We start from the raw sequence: 19,584 nt of genomic DNA on the forward strand, positions 1-19,584 counted from the left end.
ATAGATCTGTAATGTAAGTGCAGCTATTCAATACAGCAAAACACTTCAGCATGAAATTGCTACTTGTATATCACAGTTTAGACATTTCTTTACTACTGTTTTTAGGGCTGAACGATAAACCATTGTATTGAGGTTGGGGTTTTAAGCCAGTAACTTTGGGGATCCTTTCGGCAAAAATGTTTATACTGAAAACTGGCAGCTTGCACAGTACCCTTTCATATTTATACACTTAACTGTATCCATCTACACTTATTTTTTATTGTCTTCGCCACATTAAGTTTATTAATTGTACAGACCTGTTACATTATTCCGGTTGATTACTCTGGGTATGGGGTATTTTTTCCCCCTGAAGCTGTTAAGAAGCTGTTTTTAATCTTAGTCAGTCTTAACATCTGGATGACACATAAAGATCCTCTCAAAAGTGAGATGTCTTGGCTTAAAACAACAAAAGGAAGACGTGGGCAAATATTCATTTTGCATGTGAAAACTCGACTTTGGTGCCCACTGTCCTTTTCAGTTAAGAAAATGGGGGGGGGGGGGGGGGGGGGGGGGGTGAAAGGCGCTATAAAAGAATCGTTTTGAAACTATGTAGCCAACCATTGTCTGGTAAATGCTGAAAATTCCTAGGTGTTAGATAATGTTTTTGTTTCAGTGATCAGTTCTTGGTGACTGTTTCGAGCCTTTATGAATCATGGCCTTATCTGTTTGCCGAATCTGTGCTTTGCATGTCATACCCCTTTCCCAATGTGACTGTTTTATTAAAAAACTGGAAATGCTTTCATGTTCTGACACAACCCCCCTAGAAGGCACCAAGTGTTCATCTCCAGAAAAGAAAACTTGTCCTGGGGTTCATTTGCAAAAGTGTATTTTTGATCTGGAGGGGAAATTCATGAATAATGTCTACTCGTTTTTAACAATAATATATATCCTAATATATTAATGTAAAATTAATGGAACTTTTAAGTAATTTATTTCAAACACTTTATACCCTTTTTATACACTTTATATTTCAGGTTGACTTTATACCCTTATGAAATGTATTTCAGGAACCAACTCTTGCAATGTATCGCTTGTACCATGTTTGCAATGCCCAATTTAAATATGCATTTTTGTAGCCATTTCCCCCTTTTTTCGTCACTATGCTATTATCTGCGCTGCTAAATTAGCCCAGTGATTGGGGATGTGGGTTTGTCGCATGCAAGGGCATGGGCTTCTGGTGTCATGCGCCAGCCTTTGGCCCAAGATGAGAATTTGCGTCACTTCTGTGGTGAAATAACTTGTGGCATTACTGGACTGCTTCTTGCCTTCCTGTGTCAGCGCGGCGAGCGTGCTATAGATCCAGTGATCGTCCTTAAGAACATCTTCCCTGTCTTTTCCACCTTTTTAACTGTGAACTGGAAGTCAGCCTATCGCAGCCTCTCCCCGACACCACGTGACCTGTCGCAAAAACCGTAGGCCGGCTGACTGCATTGTGAATCGCAGAGCCGTAATCGATCACGAGGAGCGATCAGATGACGGCCTCCCACGTTCGCTCGACTCTGTGGTTCCACCGCCACTCTGAATCACACCAAGTTTCATATCCCAAGTTTAAACCGAAAAACTAAAAAAAACTACGGCACATTCTTGGAAGGAAAACTGTGCCTTTTTATTTAACGGTGACATCAGTCGGCCGTTGGTTTAAGATCACTCGCCTCCTTGGTTCTAGCCGCTTTAATCTAAGTTTAAAGACGGCTTTGCCTTGAAACTTGGATCTTTGAGGCTAACTGAATTCATTTGCGTTTTGGCCCGTTCTGAAGGTATGTGTGGATGAGAGAGCTGCGGAGTTGGTGTGGTTTATCAGTATGTAGATTCAGGGTTGCTCCAGACCTGTAATATATATACACATATTTTTAAAAAACAAATAATTATAGCAATAATCGTCATAATAATAAAAACATTTTCTCTTGTATACAAAAACAGGTCTTGCCCAGGCATACCTGTGTTTAAAAAATAGCAGTTAAACAAGAACTCTGCTTCTATAAATAGGTGTGTGGGTGGTAGACTGTACTGAAATATAAAAAAAAAAAAAAAATGCCTGTTACTGAAAATGAACAGAATGTATTGTTGTTTCTAGTAATTTTATCTTGATTTCTAAATGATGAGTAAAATGGTGCAGTCAAGCACTTTTAAAATGGTAATGAAAGTGATTTATTTTAAGCAAGTGTGAAAGTATTGGTATTAAAATCTTCATTTAATCTTTGCAATAATGTTATTTTTGTGATAAAGTAATTAATGAAGATTAGTAAAAGTAAAAGCATTACTAAAACAATTACTTCACCGGAAATCTAATCTTAATGTTAGTCCTTGCCTTATGTTTTGGAGTGTGGGTATACTCAGTAGCAGGAAAGCAGTTTTACAGTGGAGAGATTCCGTTTCCTTCCAGAATGTTCCTTTCACACGCTGACATCAGTGTCAGTGACATTTTCACACATGAATGGGCACTTGATGTACAGTATAGCTGGCTTGAAGACCCTTGTTTCTCCGGTGTCCTATGTACACGCAAGCTTTGAAAGTATGTCCAAGTGCTTGCCTTTAAGTGTGTTGCTGTATCAAAGTGCACTCCGCCTCACTTGGTGTCCTCCTAACCACTGTAGTTCCCAAGTTTTGCTTAGCATCAGGTTAGCTCACAACTAAAGTAGATACAAATTCAATCCCATGTGGTTACACACAAACCAGCTATGTGTAGACAATATTGGCATCTTATCTATAAGTTTGAGGTTTTTTTTTTTTTTGCTATGTAAAAAGTTGTGTAAGTCGCTCTGGATAAGAGTGTCTGCTAAATGCTTGTAATGTAATGTAATGTAAGTTTGTGGTTTGTTTTTGTTTTGTTTTTTTATTTAAGCAATTTTTTGTTTTACAGATTTTTGTTTTTACAAAGCTTTTTGTCTCACAGATTGGTTGTAACGGCACATTTTGAAAATGTGTCTTGTTTCAGTCTACAGAGGAAGAGGGGGAGTGGTGCTGTGAAGTGTAGGCTTTGCATGACCGTTGGATAGCCTGAAGTAAATTACAAAATCTTGAAAGGGTTTCAAATCAGCTCTCGTTCTTAGTTCATATAACAAATTGAGAGCATTTCTAAATGGTTACATGGGATAGAAATGAGTGTCATATTTTACATTTATTTTAAATATTTGAGTCATAAGGCAGGACATAGGTCAAAGCTTTTTATTTCAATGCATTAGTTTGCAGATGTTTTCTGACATTTGAAGTGAATATGCAAATTAATTTAGTGATGGGTAAGGCAAGCAAAAAAGGCTGATTTCTCCATGCAGGGGCTCACTGTGGATTGTGATCTGTAGCTGAGGAGATACCATTATCAGCAACAAAACAAAATCAGACGCATTTATTTTTTGATAAGAATGTGTTCCTTACAGCATGCGCCGTTCCTGTGTGGAGAAAGAGAGAGAGCGTGAGCATTAGAAGGTTCTGAGTTATTCTTGGTACAGTACCTGTCAAAATATTGGTGGAACAAATCTGTCCCTGGAGATGTCTGCTCCTGCCAGGCGAAAAAATGCGATTTGCGTGTAAACAGCGTACACCTCCTCTGCTATTGGTCCTAGATGAGCAAAAAAAAAAAATCGAATGGGGAGCGAATCAATTTGGTCGAATGCTATTTTTGCGAGCTGCTTCTTCACTGCCCATACCACAGTTAATGAGTTTGGTCATGGGTACTTTAGTGTCCCTGCTAACGGTTACGTCTCGGAGGGGAGCGAGCCAGCGGCTCCCTGCGAACGCGGGAAGCAGGGGAAAGAGGTTATTGTGAACCGGCTGCCGCTGGGGATCGGTCCGTATTACTCACGGCTGAGTAAGCCCGGGTTTACGGCAACAGTCACCTGAGCAACGGCCTCCCTCACAATGGTGGCTTTGACCTGCCCGCCCGTGTGCGGTGAGAACCGTGTCTCAGCTTGCGGAGCTGAGGGGGGGGGGAAAGGAGAGGAAAGGTTGACTTCGACCCGTTGCGTTAAGAGGCGCTCGTATTCGACGCGGGCCCATTACGGGTTGACCTTTTTCCCCTTGTCATCGTCTTCCCTTCTTCTTCTTCTTCTTCCTCTTCTTCTTTGGTCCCTCTTGATTGCACCCGAATTTCCTGCCCGAGCTGAGCAACGTTTGAGACAGCTGCTGCTGCTGTTTGCTGGGAAACCGGAGGACTTATCTCAACGAGCTACCGCGCTCTTTGTAGAAGCAATCCAAAGAACATAGGATTTATTGATAGAAGGCTGGAATAAAAACAAGATTAGTTCGTGATGCGTGTGCAAGGGGACCTCAACAGAAAAGCCGTTGTGGCTGTTGGCGAAGGTTGGGGAGAGTAGGTGTTGTGTTGCGTTTGAGAAACGAGTCTAAGCGGGACGACGGGGTTCAGCCCGCCCTCAGACTTTCCCGAAGCTGTGCTCTCTCGGTCCTCGGGGGGGTCCGTCAGCTGGACGGCCTCCTGCCCCCGTTCCGCTCTGACACATTTGTTTTCGTCTCTTCGCTCTTCCTTCCCCTCAGCGTCCCTAAAAAAAACAGCCGTAGCCCGCTCCTTTTGTCTGTTCGGCCATTTCTGACAGGGCAGTAAAGGCCTGTGCTCATATCAGTCATTTATGAGGTTTTTTTATTTTTTTCCTCAGGAAGCTGAGAAAAATATTTGCTGTTGCTTACACATGATGCAAAAGCGCATATCCCATTCTTCTTTTGACTTCAATGAATATCCCCCCCCCCCCCCCCCCCTCCCCCAGTCAGATTTTCTGTTGATACATTATATTGTTGTGCCAGTCTAAACATTGCCCAACTCTAGCTGTGTCATTGCTGCTCAGAACGCACACCTGAGCGTGGCCGCAGTGATGGAGCCCGTTAATTAGCCACCGGCTCTGCGCATATTGACTTTGCATTATGGGCTGTGATGTCGGCGGCGGTGAAACCTGTTCGTCGGACCTGACCCGCCCATTGGTGGATGTGTCACTCGGTCTGGCCCGTACGACTCTTTGGCCCGAGCTAAACAAACTTGTAATGATGTCACGGTCGTTTGTCGTGAGTCGCGTTTACTCATATCACGAGAACACAATGTCCCTCTAAAATCAACCTCATCATAGCGACGGCAGCTTGTAGCGATGAAATGTTACGGCCAATTTGAATATCCGATGCAAATATAAACGTAGGTGCATAGCCCTCATAGGCAGTGTTTATAAGGTCTATGTGGGCAGTAATTTTGGCTAATCTCAAATATTTCAGAAAGTAACGGACTTTTAATCACTAAGGCACATGATGGACTGTTTTTATAAAAAAAATGTAATTCTGTTTAACTTTTTATTTTGGGATATGGGAGTATTTATTAATATAAAAAAATAATTACAATAATACACCCTTATATCATAAAATGTAACCTTAAATATTTATACTACTTTAAAATTCTAAAAATTGCATAAAAATTCATTAATACATTTAAGTTTCTTTGTCGCATCTAAATGTATTTCTCTTTGAATTTTCTATGTCGTTCAGTCTCTGTGGCTTCACATTTTTAAGAATCATAATTTGAAATTCACAGACTTAGGAAGTTATCCCCTAAAAAATGTAATAAAATATAATCAAGATTGTCATGTGAGAGCTGTGACTTTGATCCCAGTTAGCCGCCATAAACAGGAGGGTATCTAAAATTAGTTCGAGTGAGATCCTCTGCTCTCTCAACGTGTGCCGAGCCAAGCAACTCTGTCTTTTGGATTTCCTTAGTATAGACTCTTCCAGTAATTTTTTGTTGTTGTTCTACGTCCGTTCTTCAAGATGGAGACTTGTGGGTGTAAGAGCCTCCATTTAAAACAGAACGCGCAGGTTTGCAGTCATTTTTGCACGGATGCCGCCTCCTGCCTGCAGTGAGACCGCGCTCCTCTCTGGGGCGGAAACCGCGCTACTGTACGTCGAGCGAAAGAAAGGCCAGAAGCTTCCGTACAATAATAAACGTCCGGATATCTGTTACTGTACGTTGAACGAAAAGGCGAGAAGCGTCCGTAAAATAAAACGCTTGTGTCGGGGGTATCTGACGTGTGAAACGTTTAGTGGGGAGGGCACGCTTTCGCCGTGAATTTGGGGCGCGCTCTTGATCTCTGGGCGCCCGCCGCACCGCGGACGCTGCTAAGCGGCGCGCTGCCGAGGGGAGCCTCGCAGAGCGTGTGGGTTTCGGCAGTTTCGGCCGATGCGGTGAGCGGGAGGTTACGCGAGCGCGCGGGTGTCTGAAAGGGAAAGGTGCCGGCGCTCGGCAGGTGTCTCTGTACCTGGCGCCCTCCCCACTGGGGTTTTTTTTTTGTAGCGCACGGTTTGTGTTGCCGCTGGTGACCGCGCGGTGACGGAAGGCCGGGGATCTGCGCCGTGTGACTCGCAGCGCCGCGCGCGGTACGCCGAGGTACGTGTGGACCGTCAGGTGCGGATGCTGAGTCATTTCGGGCGACTCTGCGGTCGCGGGGGATTGGTGCAGAGGGCACCAGACGACCTCCCCGAGACAAACGGCTGAAGCTCCTCACGTCCTCACATCCTCCCTCACAAACGGCGACGCACGTCTGCGCACACACACACACACAAACGCGCGCGCAGCCTCCCTTTCACACACACGATCTCTTTATCTTTCTCCGTCTCTCACAAAGTAGCGTACACACACTTTCTGTCTCTCTCTCCCTCCCTCTCTCTCTGTTAAACACATACTCTTTATCTCTCTCACACACACACATACATTCTTTCTTTCGCACACATACACGTATACACAACTCACACACAGGCACACACCCACTCTTTCTTTCTCTCTCTCACACACACACACACACACCCTGGCTCCCTCTCCAGTAGTCACCACGGCCTCCTGCCTAGCTGGAGCGCGGGTTCGAGCCCGATCACACAGCACACCCCCCCCCCCCCCCGCTCCTGTCTCACACAGACCGTGCTTTATGTGAGTGCTGTGACAGGCCGCTGTGACACGCTGGTATAATTGCTTCTCCCTTCCTGGCAGTGGGCACCCAAGGGTAGCGCTGGGCTGGCCGATTCCCAGCAGACCTGAACAGAGGAGTCATCCCCCCCAATAAAAAAATGATCTCACTCCACCCCTCCCATACCCCCCACACCCTTTCCCCTTCTTTGTTTATTTCTATGGTGTTGTGAGAAGGTTGATGGCCTGACCCCTCGCTAACAGATGGCCCCGGCAGCGTGATCTGATTGGCTCATCGGTTGCGGGAGCTCCGTCCGGGACGGGCCTCGTGTTTTTACGGTGATGTCACCGGGAAGCCTACCGATGAACCCTTGGGATCAGCCCTGGCACATAATAATCCCAGGTGCAGCAGCCTGGGACTTTAAGACGCTCTGAATTTACTTCCCCGTTTACCTCACCTTTAAATCAGAAGTTGTAAATCAGCTTTTATTTTTGTTTTTTTTTTTTACAAGAGGGAAATTCGTAAATTCTCGTAAGGTCCCGTGGGGCTGCTCCCTGAAAAATGTCTGTTTTTTGTTTTGTTTTTTTAACCGGAAAAAAAAAATCACCCAGACGTTTAGGTGCGTACGGTTTGCAGCTGCGTTTATAACCGTGTTTCATCTCCTCCTCAGACGAAAGCTCACGTGAGTTGAGTTCAAGCCGATTATGTTCTCTGCGTGTTCCTGTAATTCCCCGCCCAAATTCCGCCCCTGGCCCCATGTAATGCATAGAACTCAGCCTGACTCCGGAATTCCAGAATTCCTGCAAACAAGAATTCCGTTGTTTCCTCACTGCGTTTCTTATACATGCATTTCCCTCCAAAATTATTGGCACCCTTCATAAAGATGAGTTATTGGTTATTTGAAATAATGCTAATAGTAATTAATTATATTTTATGATATAATTATAGCATAACATTTATGAGTATTTTATGCAAAATATATATTTCTGTTGTTTTATTTCATTTCACTGAGGAAAAAGCTTTTTTAACAAGTAATAATTTAATTTCCCAAAACGATAAGTGTTAAAACTATTCACACCATTGTTTTTTCTGCACCGTTCCTTCCCGGGGATAACTCTATTGAGTCATCTTCTGTAGTGTTTTATGAGATTTCTGAACGTATTGTGGGGGGGGTACGTGTGGACTGTCCTCTTCAATTCAAACCTCAGACTCTGGATGGGGTTTAAGTCAGGAGATGGCCGCTGCAGAACAGCAATTTTGTGGCGAGCTAACCGTTCCTCGGTTGATTTCTGAGGTATGCTTCTGGAGCGTACCTCAAAATGTTTACCTCATGTTTATTTTGTATGGCCTGCATTGTTCATTTTTGAAGGTGTAGATCATTTTGGAAAGCACTGTATTACACACAGTGTTACACGCAGTTGTGACCTGAAATAAATTTTCAGGTTTTCAAAAAAAAACTAAGTTTGAAAGTATCGGAATTGAACACAGTTGGTTCTGCTGTACCTAGTCCATGCCAAGGAAATGACTGTGACATTATGCTGGTTTATAACTGCTTGGCGCATCCAAACAAACACTTTCTTTAAGGTTTTGTGTCCTTGTAAGAGTCACTCATTTTGGCCGTGTTTCATTCACTAAAAGACGTGTTTAAACTGAAAGAGGATGTATGGATTGAAGCTTTAGCCACACGCTGTCAATTTCACGTTAGGAACACGAGTAACTGAGCAGTGAGTGAGGGGAGGTGGTCTGCCCGTAAATCACACTAACTCATGGTGTTCATTACTTCCGCAGCCTCTGCCTTCTGTTTAAAAAAAAGCTTAAATGTAATCTCAGTTCGCCGTGTAGAAATCGCATAAAACCTATGCCACATGTAATTTAATCTGATAATAAAGCCGGTGGGGAATATTGTTTTATGGGTGTTTAAAATGCACAATGAAATCATTTGGTGTGCACCCAAGATCACGAGATCTTATGCTACAGTCCACCTAATGCAGGTGTGATTGCTGATGTCTGTTTAATGTTTTTTTTGGTCTCTGTGACGTGTGAAATTTATACAGCCTGTGCTGGGGGGGGGGGGGGGGGGACTTGACGGACTGCTGTCCTTTGACAGCAAAAATAAAAGAGGAACAACTAGGTCTCTTTTTTTTCTTGTGCCTGGTTAGATTGTTTCTGTGTCATAAGGTCTGTGGGTTGGATTTGACTTTTTTTGGTTTGGTCTTGAGTTTTCTGTGTTCTGGTTGTGACCGGCAGAGCCAAGCAGCCACTGACCGTCGGAACCTGGCGGGTTGTTTTTTTTCGTGTGTGTGATTGTGTGCCGTCCTTGGTCCTCGTGGGCGGTTTGGTTAGGCGTGTGAGGCCGCTTCTGCCCTGGCTAAGTCAAAGGTCCATTCTGACTCATCGCCAGTGGAATTTGGTCTTAAGGAAATGAACGGTTAAAAAATGTGACAATCTATTTTTTTTTTTTTTTTTTTACAGCAGCAGGAAATGATGGCTCATTAAAATTCGAGCCGTTGACGTCTGCGACGATTTTAACCCTTTGAAGAGCCTGCAGCGTAGGGGGTGGGGGGGTTGAGGATGGGGGAACCCGCTCTGTGATATTTTCCCTCCAAAAAACAAAAACCTCTGCTGATGGCACGAGGGGTTGTTTCCCCCCCCCCCCCCCGGTTCTTGATCAGAGCTCCTGCAGGAGCACCGTCGTGTGAGGATGAGGGGGGGCGGCGATGCTCAGACCGACCCACAGCGCGCGATTCGTTCCGGGGGGCGCGTAACCGGGGCGACTGGAACGGCGCGCGTGCGAGAAGGCCTCGGGCCTCCGTGTCGGCCGGCCTCGGCTCGTGTGCCGGCGCGTGCGGTTCTGTCAGCGGCGTGGCTCCCCCGTGGGGGCCCCAGGGTCCCCGGCGGCCCGCGGTTCGTCTCGGCGGAGCGGGGGTTTTTCTGGGTTCTCTAACGTTCTTGGTCCTCCTCCGTTTTTTTACGAGCGCGTCTGCGGACGTGTGCGGAACCCGGGGGCCGGCCAAGTCGGCGCCAGGTCTGGGAAACGGAATACGAGGCCTGACCCCCCCCCACCCCACCCCACCCCACCCCCCCTGTACTGAGTCACCTATCCCTTCTCAAGGCTGACCTAAGACACCAGATGAGCACACAGGACGCTCAGCAGTCAGACATATCTGCTGAATAAAGACCCCCCCCCCCAGCCGCACCCACCCACCGCCCACGCCATTCTCCAGGCATGTTTCTGATATTTTGGATTTAGGAACATGCGACCTCAGCATATTTCTGAGACATATGAGACACTAGACTGGCACGGATAGATGTGGATACATACTTTGAGCAAGGAACGTTTGGGTTTGTAATTGTTTGTGTTGTTTCCCTTGGGGGATCAACGTAGTATTTTGTGTACATGTGTGTACATCCCAACGTAAATGCGGCCAGTTTCTTTTTTTAGGTGTTCAATTTTATTAATTCTACGTAGATCCTTGCTCGTAAAGATTTAACATTATTTAAAGTGTATTTACCTAGAAGTGGTCTACTTGGATGATCTGTGAATTTTTTTCCCTGCTTGTGTTGCCATTATTGTCTGGTAAATTCCAGTCTTTCATCATCGTCTGTTGAAAACTCAAAACTTAGCATTTTGCGCTGGAAAAGCCATCAAGTCTTTCAGCTGTGCTCCTGATCTATTTTAACTTCGAGTTCCTCTTCATGTTGTCTATTGAATTATGGTCATTGTGCGCCTTTTGATAAAAACACAGAGGTATAAGTGGAACACAAGTAAAAGTATTTAGTTATTCGCAGTACATTTCATTTTTTATGAAGCCATAACATGGAACACCAAGTACAATGACTGTTACATATTTATGATGTTCTGATATATGATATAGTTCGCCAGACATGGTTCTGTGTTGAGGTTCATGTGGGATTGATTGACCATGAAGCCTTTTTTTAAAGTCTTTTGAGAAAACCACAGCCTGTATCCAGCTTTAGGAAAATATTAATAGGGCATTACACAGAATTCACATATAAAATATAGAGGAATCCAATTCCTTATCTCAGGAATTTTTGTGTATGTAATGTCTTCTAGATATTGAAATTTACAAATATTATCTTCTAATTGATTGGCACAAATTGCATATTGCCTTTATCTTTTGAATTGTATGTATTGAGATAATTTTTTTCTGAAAAAGTAACCATGTTTTCTAGTTGTTTTTTTTTGTAGTTTTTTGTAGTTTTTGAAATGTGTTTGAGTGATTCTTATTTGTTTCTGTTGAATTGAAGAAATTCATGATCTCATTTTTGACAGCTATAATGCATCACTCTTTTACTGTGTGAAACACATGCTCTAATGTATTTCACACCCACAAATACTAGAGAATTACAGAATACAAATAGTATCTTTTTTATTTGTTGGATTCATTGATTATTCATTAGTAAACCATATGAGATATAGTATATATGTTATGCTGTTTGTTATCGCATATAGCTAAGTAAAATCTATGTAAGCTTATATGTGCATTTCATTAATAAATCTGTATTATATTTGTTAAAAAATCTGGCAAATAAATAAGTATAGTGCTTTTATCTCCAGTAAACATATGTTTTGCCACAATTTATTTTCCCCATTGTTTCCCTTAGGGAAACATCCTCTGCTGTACTAAATCAATTTCAGCTAAAATTATATTAGTTGCATTTTTATATTATTATATGTATCATTATCAATTTAGTACTCTGTTCTGGGTTTTAGTGTATACTTTTAGCTCTGTATTAAATAAAAATGGGTCATTTCTGTTTCCCCATTAGGGGTGATACTGCTTTTATCTTGTCTTTTGCTCATTTTCTTCACTCTCACAAAGAAAGGTACAGTGGAGGTACATTTTTGTTTTATCTTTAGAGATAAAACTTCCCAAATGTACCTAGGAAGTACAGTAATCTAATAAGTACCTTTTACAAGCATAAAATGTACAAATGAACATACCTTTACTGGCAAGAGGTACAATTATATGTACTGTACCTATAGGGTAACACCCCAGGGACAAGAGTTAGTTCCTTTTTAGGCACTTTTTGAAACATTTTTTTGAGGATTTGCATTTTTTCCGTTATGTTGTGAGTATTATGAGATTTTCACAGTGGTAGAAGGGCTTAAGTAGAGTTTGGATTTTTTTTTTTTTTTTTTTTTAAGAAGTCAGCAGGGTTTCCCACTCACCTTTAGCTATTTAATAGTAACAATTTAGTCATTTTTTGGGCCTTTAATTGTTATTGAGATTTGAAAGGTCAAAATAACAGCAGAGATTACATAAAAATGGAAAAAAAGCACATTTTATTTAAGCATTGCACAAATCATCAAGCAAAGGAAGGGGGAGGGGCAGAATCTTCACTTAAGCATTGGGATTTATTTCTGAACGTTAGTACATGCATTAACAACCATTTACATTCCACAAATTAAAAACATTACAGGTACTCACATTTTTCATTATTGCTCTGAGCGTAGAAGGCAGAGAAATTGTTTTGCCACACTGTATGGCTCCTGTGTCCAAGGCATGCGTTTTGATAACTGAAGGTGGAAGAATTCAAGCGAGATGGAACCACAAGCAGAATCCAGCCAGTGCCAGTGAGGTTCTTCATCTGAATGTTTTGGACATTTCCGGTGCCAATTTTTTGACAAATAAAAAACAGCAAACAAACAAAAAGGAGCAATCTTCAGCCTCTGAAGACTTGCCGTTAACTGTGGGTTCTGGCGGTTAGTGTTCTCTTTGAAACTCCTGGACCATGACTCGCTCTTACTCACTGAAAGTCGACTCATTTCGCGAGATATTTAATTCCCGCTATCACTGAAACTCAAGACGTTTGTGGTTTAGCTTTTGTTAATTTCTTTTCATGACTGGGTGATTAAATCTTACTATGTTCATGTGAAAAACTTTATCATGAAGAATAGGGTTACTCACAAACAAGCCAAGAAGATAGTTCCATACATGCTGCTTTTAAAAAAAAAAAAAAAGAAAATGGCTGGATCGGTTGTAGGGAGAAGTTGAGCTCAGGGAATTTTCGGGGGCGTGGAAGAAATCTATAACTTTTTTTATTTTCTTATATCTTACAGTACCGCCATTCCATAATGTAGTCAGGTGACTCACTATGGACATGTCCTGATTTCTGTAGGGCGACTTTGTTTCGTGTGTGGATGTTTGCTGTATCGTCACCCGGTCAGCAATTAGGTGGCCGTTTAATGTTTTTTGTGTGGCGGTTGTCTGTCGTCCGTGCTAACAGCAATACCTTATGGGGAGGGGTGACTCGCACGTTTGCCCTGCGAGAACAGCCTTGTGTAATGGAAAGGAGCCTCCTTAGCCAGGGAACAAACAGAACGACAGACCAACAGTACGTGAGATATGAGTTGCACATGGCAGATATGCAGTATGTAGTTCATAGTAAAAAAAAAAAATAACATAAATCTGGAGCCTCGAAGGATGTTTTTTTTCAGTGTGCACGATAGACATATTACTATTGGAATGCTTTTATTAATGGTTGTGATGATACAGAGACTGAAGTGAAGGTCCATAGTATTGTATTTGTTCTGAGATTAATCACTAACTCCTGACTGGGGAGGGATGGGCCACTCAGTGTGCCAGTGCAATTTTTTTCTTTTTCTTTTTTTTTTTTTCGAAGAGTGAGGTGGGGGGGGGGGGGCTGAATCTTCCAAAGGCTTTCCTAATATGGGCTGTCTTATTCGAACACACCGCCTTTTTTCCTTTCAAGAGGGCAGGGCGGTCCCTCGCTCAGCCAGTGATGACACAAGTACGACTCACTTCCTCATTAATTGGTCGAAACCAGTTCTTACAGGAACCGCCGGTGATAAATGTGAGAGTTCTGAGAAGTCATTCATTTCTCTCCCTGCGCTGTAGAGGAGCACTGCAGGGGACGTGCGTGCTCCGCCAGCAGACCGCCAACTTTTTTTTTTCTCCCTGTTTTCTCCTCTTTGTTTTTTTTTTTTTTTTTCCTTCTCTGAGGCGCTTAGGAAACGTAGCTCTCAGTACATCTTGTACTTATTTTTTCTTTTCTTTTCTTTTTTCTTTTTTTTTTCTTTCCTCTAAATTCCTCTCCCCTGGGATGAACTGTTCCGCTGCTCGGTCCTGCATCCCTCGCTCGCTCGATCCCTCCCTCCCTCTTCGCCTCGCTCGCTCTGAGGGGAGGACCGGTACTTCATGTGTTAATTGTAGAGAGCTGTACGGTGAGGGGGGGGGGGGGGGTGAGCACGGCATGATTTCTTTGTTGCCGTCTCAGTCTCTGAATGGTAAGTAGTGTTGATGTAACTTGCTTTGTGCGCGTGTTTTTTCTCTCTCTCTCTTTCTCTCTCCCTCTCTCTCTCCCTCCCTCCCTCCCTCCCTCTCTCCCCCGGCTGTTGGCCCCCCAGCGCCGTCCCCGTACTGGGGGCCTCTCTTCAGAAGCCCTTCAGGGAGTACCTGGAGGCTCAGAGGGCCAAGCTGCACCACCAGGCAGGCGAGGGATTCCCCACGGTAAGCATCGGGCGCCGCCGCCCGCTTCCTCTTCCTCTTCCTCCCCTCACTTCACTTCCACTGTGGACCTTATCTTTAATTATTGTCATGCCGTCAGCCTCCCGTGTAGCTTTTGTACCCGTTTACACAGGGAGCTTCTTTAAGGGGCTCCTTCGGAAGCGTTCAGCGGTTCACGTGCGCGCGGGCGGGTCGGTCCGGCGGCCGGTCGGTGCTTCCGCGCGGCTGTTATGTTTAATAACGTGCGAGCGTGTCCCCGGGGCGGGAGCCGGACGGGGGCCCGGGCCGGGGGGTGTGCGGGAGCGGGACGGGGGCCCGGGCCGGGGGGGTGCGGGAGCGGGAGCGGGACGGGGGCCCGGGCCGGGGGGGGTGCGGGAGCGGGAGCGGGAGCAGGGCAGACGCGGGGTCGGCGCTGAGGTTGCTGAGTCATACGCTCAGCAGTCTGCGAGTCGCTGACGGAGACAGAGACTCCCACGTGCCGCTCCGCTCTGCCAGGGCTCACGGGGGGGAGAGAGAGAGAGAGAGAGAGAGAGAGAGAGGGAGGGAGGGAGAGAGAGAGGGGGGAGAGAGGGAGAGAGAGTGCTCTTATCAAGGGCTGTGAAGCTACTGCCAGTGAAGAAAACTCCGTCTGAAACAAAAGGACAGCTACCTGTGTCTGTGGGAAGTGTGGCCATATCCCAAAGGAAATATTCAGGCAAATTTTTTTTTGGTAAAAATTACAAATAAAACCAAAACAGGACCGGAGTTGGGAAACAAGGCGTTTAGGCTCTTCAGAACAATGCTGTTTCTGGTAATATGACCCCCCCCCCCCCAGCACCACCACTAAAGTTGAAGGGGAAATGCAGGATGATTAACTTTCAAAATTAAAATATTCCTGTATGTAAGAGAGGGAAGGGAAATAGTAATAATTTTTTAAAAGAAACTACTTAATATCGGTTCCAGTTTCTTACAATTTGCAACAAAAAAAAAACAGCTGGGGTATTTCTTTTTAAATTTTAGTAATTTTATCATTTTTTGATTTCTAACTGTACTGAAAGCTTCAACAGCCTCAGTGAGCAGGGTGTGTGAGAGAGAGAGAGAGAGAGAGAGAGAGAGAAAGAGTGTGTGTGTGCGTGTGCGTGTGTGCGTGAGAGAGAGAGAGAGTGCGTGTGGTGACCGGAGGTCTCTTTGTTCCCACTTGACAGGGGGAGAACTGGCTGTCCTGGGTGTTCGAGAAGGTGGTGATCATCATGGTGTGTTATTTCGTTTGTTCTATCATTAACTCCATGGCACAGAGCTGTGCCAAGCGCCTCCAGCAGAAACAGTACTCTGAAGAGAAAACAAAGTGATGCTAAGACTGAATTCATTTCCACTCCTCATTTGAAAAGAAACAGAAGTGTGGGGGGGGGGGGGGATTACTGCTTCCTTGTCCATGTATCAATTAATGCACATGACAAAACTAGCACTGTTTAAAATGTGGGCAAATGTATATTTTCTTTTTTTCCTTTGGTAGTACTGCTGGTTTTTGGTTGACAGTGTTTTGGGGCATAATTTATTGCCGAATGCCTTTATGCGCTCGCCCATTGTTCCGCTGTTTTTGAAAGGTACTCTAGTGGGTGTGTTGCGAAGATTCTCAAGTGTAATAATATAAATACCGTCTCGGGCGCTGAGCCGCTCGTCGGCGGCGGCTGGGAAGCTTGTTGCTGGCGCTAATACTTGTTGTTGCGAGCCGTTATGCAACACGCTGCGGGCCGGCTTCCACGGAAGGGAGCAGAATTCTCGCTAAGTAGACTTGATTTATTTAATGGACTTAATAGTGTGTCGTTGTGCTGATCGCTGAGGCTGCTTTTCGTTTCTGTGTGTGTACTGTAACAGTGATGCGGGCATACTTTCGGGGGACAGTTTTAGTGTTCTTTTCTCGTTTTAGCTGTAATATTCAGATAATTTGTGTGTTCCTGAAGAATAGCAATATCAAAACGGATAGAAGTGGTAGTAGTTTGATTGTACATCCTGTAAATAATCATTTGGGGGGTTTGAAAATATAGATTTATGCTTCTGAATGTATGGGGACAACAATAGAAATGAAGGAAAAATGAATGACTACTGTAACTCATTTGTACTCATTTATAACTGTACATAATGCTATTGATGTCATTTTTATTCAATACGTTTAGACTGAACTTTTTGGTCAGACTTTATAAACCGCCATGAATCATTTAGTAGCTTCCTTGTCTGGTTTTATTGTGTTTTTGTGAAGGCCAGTAGAAAGCGAGGAAATCAAAGCAGAAATCCAAATGTGATGTTTATATTCTTCGCGCTCTCCTTTTAAGATGGAGAAAGACTGAATGGATTATTGTGCTGTCTAGTATTTTGACCCCGATTTCCATTGAATTTGAAGTGAAGAGAAGGCGTCCGTTGATTTTCCCATTGTTCTGAAGTTGGTGCAGAAAAATGGTGGGTGTGGTGATGTCACAATGGATGTCCTCTCTGCTTTTCGCCAGGTTAGCGCTGATTCAACCTGTCCAGTGCGAGTATACGCTATCTCTGCCTGTACATTTGGAGGCTGAATATACTTGCGCAGAACATATATGTGTATATTCATTTAGCTAATGACCATAATCTCGGTCCAAACCTTAAGTGTATGCAAGCCCGACGCTCTGCATTTCCATAACAGGAGGCAACTTACTGTACACATTGTGATGTCATCTCTTTAATCTCACTCTCTCTCTGTCTCTCGTGCTTGTGGGAAACGTATGCCTGCGAACCGAGAGGGGTTCCAAGATTTTTATGTTTTTTTTCTTCCCCCCCCCCCCTCCTCCTCTCTTCCTCATAATTGCTTGTGAAATGTTTCCCGGCACCGCGCTCGCTGTGGTATGCTGGGAGCTGGCCGCCGCCGCCGCCGCCGCTGCAGCCGGAGTGGCAGGGATTTCTTTCAGGGCTCTAGGTTTCCTTTACCTCAGATGAACCCAGTCGCTCCGCTCGCGGGAAGAGCCTTAGCGAAGGGGAAGGGGGTGGGGGCGGGGGGCGGGGGCGGGTGCGGGCGGGCGGGCGGGTGGTGAGTATCAGAGAACGCTCTCCATTAATTCGAACTCCGGGTGGCATGCGAAAGCTTTTCAGTTCTCTGGCAGCAGCCGTTTGTTTAGAGCGCGCATTAACCGGCGAGGGCCAGGCGGCCTGGCTTAGATGAATAGGCTCCGGTAAGTGAAAGCCAACCGCCGCTTTTCCAACCCGCGCTTTGTGGGGTCTGAACCCGGCGCCCCTACACCTAGGCATTGTCCCCCCCCGCTCTCCCATTCTGTCAGATAGCTTATCAGACTGGTGTTGGCTGTTACATTGCATGGCGACAACAGTCTGTAGGCTGTCCGACATTTTGGGCTTCTTCATCTGACCCAGCATCCTGTTTTTTTTTTTTTTTTTATTGTAGTTTTTCCCCCCCCTTTTTTTTCTTCTTATCGTGACGTCAGTTCCCATTTTTAAGTGTTTAAGTGTTCCAACCCAGCGTATGGTTCTCCTTTTCCTCGACATGTAAATCAATTTAATGGCTGACACTGTAAAACTGGCCAGCCAGAGTTTTTTTTTTTTCTTTTCTTTTTTTTTTTGGGTACTTTGATCCAATTTGTTTTCGGTTCCTGCGTCCGTGCGTGTGTGCATGTACGTGCGAGTGCGCATGTGGGCACGTGTGTGTGTGTGTGCATGCGTGTGAGCATGTGTGTGTGTGCGTGCGTGCGTGTCAGCATGTGTGTGTGTGTGGGGGGGTGCACGCAAGCATCTATACCGCTGAAATACCTCCTCCTGCTTTTCCCAATTGTGTCATTACTGTGCTGAGAAATGGGCTTATCTGTTGGCGTAAGCTTGGCTTGGTCGGCTCGAATTTCCTGAATGGAGAAAGCGCACCTTATTGCAACATATCTATTGTGACACAGGGGCTGGTGTGTTACGCAGTAGCACACGTAGGCTATTGTGCACTTCCCTATTATCTCAGAGTCCTTCCTTTACTGTTGCCCAATATCTGTTTGGGTTTTTCCGTTTTTTATTTTATTTATTTGAGCTCATTTTTATTATTTTTTTTATTTAAGCTATTTTTTGTTTGGGGGCTTCTCTCTGTAATGGTATTACTCTGGCCCTTGAGGAGACCCTTTGTCCTGCTTTCTGAGGTCGTAAAACAGCCCAGCCGGGGTGAGTTACCTTTGGAGAAATGACTTGGGGAGAAGGTAATGTTTCTGGCAAGTCCTGATGGGAAACTTTTTTTTTTTTTTTTTTCAATTTATATTTGAATTTAAGGAAAAGAAAACTTTGAATAACTGTGGAATGGCTGTTTTGCCTGCCAGTCTCGGGAGTGTGTTTTTCTTGGCCATTTTGGGATGTCCTGTTCCACAAGGAAGCTCCCTCCGACACTGTATGAAAATTGACTGTGTAAGCGTGTGTGCGTGTGTCACCGTGTGTGCATGTGTTTTCCTTCTTGCTAAAATAAAGAGTTACACTCCAGCTTTGGGGACCCTGTTGTGTTATTTCTTGCCTGGCAACGACCCGTGACTGCACTACACCCACGAAAACCCAGAGGATCCACAGCAGAATTCTCACTTCACCAGCCCTTTGTTTGGACTGTGGGAGCAATGCTCTAAGAGGCTGTATCTGAGGCACACTCTCTCTCACACACACACACACACACACACACACACACACTCCCTCTCTCTCTCTGTCTCTCTCTCTCTCTCTCTCTCTCTCACAAACACACGCACACATACACACACTGTACTCACTTAAACGGTGCAAGCAGAAGCAAAAACTGCAATTATGTTCCTGTAATCAGTGCTCTGTGGGAGAAATACAGTAAGTGCGTGACCCATTTTTTCACATTAGCTCCAGTGGTTAGCAAAGGAACACAATCTAACTCAAGCAAATGTGGAGCCTCATCTACTGCACCTCGCCCGACACAACAAAATAAATCCCACATCAAATTCAGCATCCAAAAATTGTAGGTCTGATCCACAAAGCAGGTCTGTACCCAACGAATAACCAGGTGTGCCAATGGGTGTTGGTGAACAAAATCCTCCTTTACATCACCCTGGGATCCATTTCAGGTGTGGCCTCACGTGTTCCGTAGTCATTCTTGGGTAAACAAAGCCAGTAAATGATGGGACTCACTGCACGCTCATCTATAATTTGTACAGGTAGGTCACATGGGGGGA

General features: G+C 44.6%; 1 protein-coding gene and 1 long non-coding RNA gene across 4 annotated transcripts in view; one reads left to right on the top strand and one right to left on the bottom strand.

Moving 5' to 3' along the window:
* Positions 1-16,614, top strand: part of LOC118235617 (vacuole membrane protein 1-like) — a 64,488-nt gene extending 47,874 nt beyond the window's left edge. For all 3 annotated transcript variants that reach the window (XM_035433142.1, XM_035433140.1, XM_035433141.1), the window contains 2 exons: positions 14,317-14,419; positions 15,601-16,614. In XM_035433142.1, coding sequence (XP_035289033.1) covers positions 14,317-14,419; positions 15,601-15,744 — 247 coding nt within the window. In that variant the 3' untranslated portion in view covers positions 15,745-16,614. The remainder of the gene's footprint in view (positions 1-14,316; positions 14,420-15,600) is intronic.
* On the bottom strand, positions 3,191-13,709 carry LOC118235619. The gene is made up of 2 exons (XR_004766889.1): positions 12,377-13,709; positions 3,191-3,425 (listed from the first exon to the last, which is right to left on the bottom strand). It is a non-coding gene; the product is annotated as an uncharacterized LOC118235619 (long non-coding RNA).
* Positions 16,615-19,584: the final 2,970 nt, after the last annotated feature.

Source organism: Anguilla anguilla, chromosome 9 (genome assembly GCF_013347855.1).
Source record: "Anguilla anguilla isolate fAngAng1 chromosome 9, fAngAng1.pri, whole genome shotgun sequence".
In the NCBI taxonomy this organism is placed as follows: Eukaryota; Metazoa; Chordata; class Actinopteri; order Anguilliformes; family Anguillidae; genus Anguilla; species Anguilla anguilla.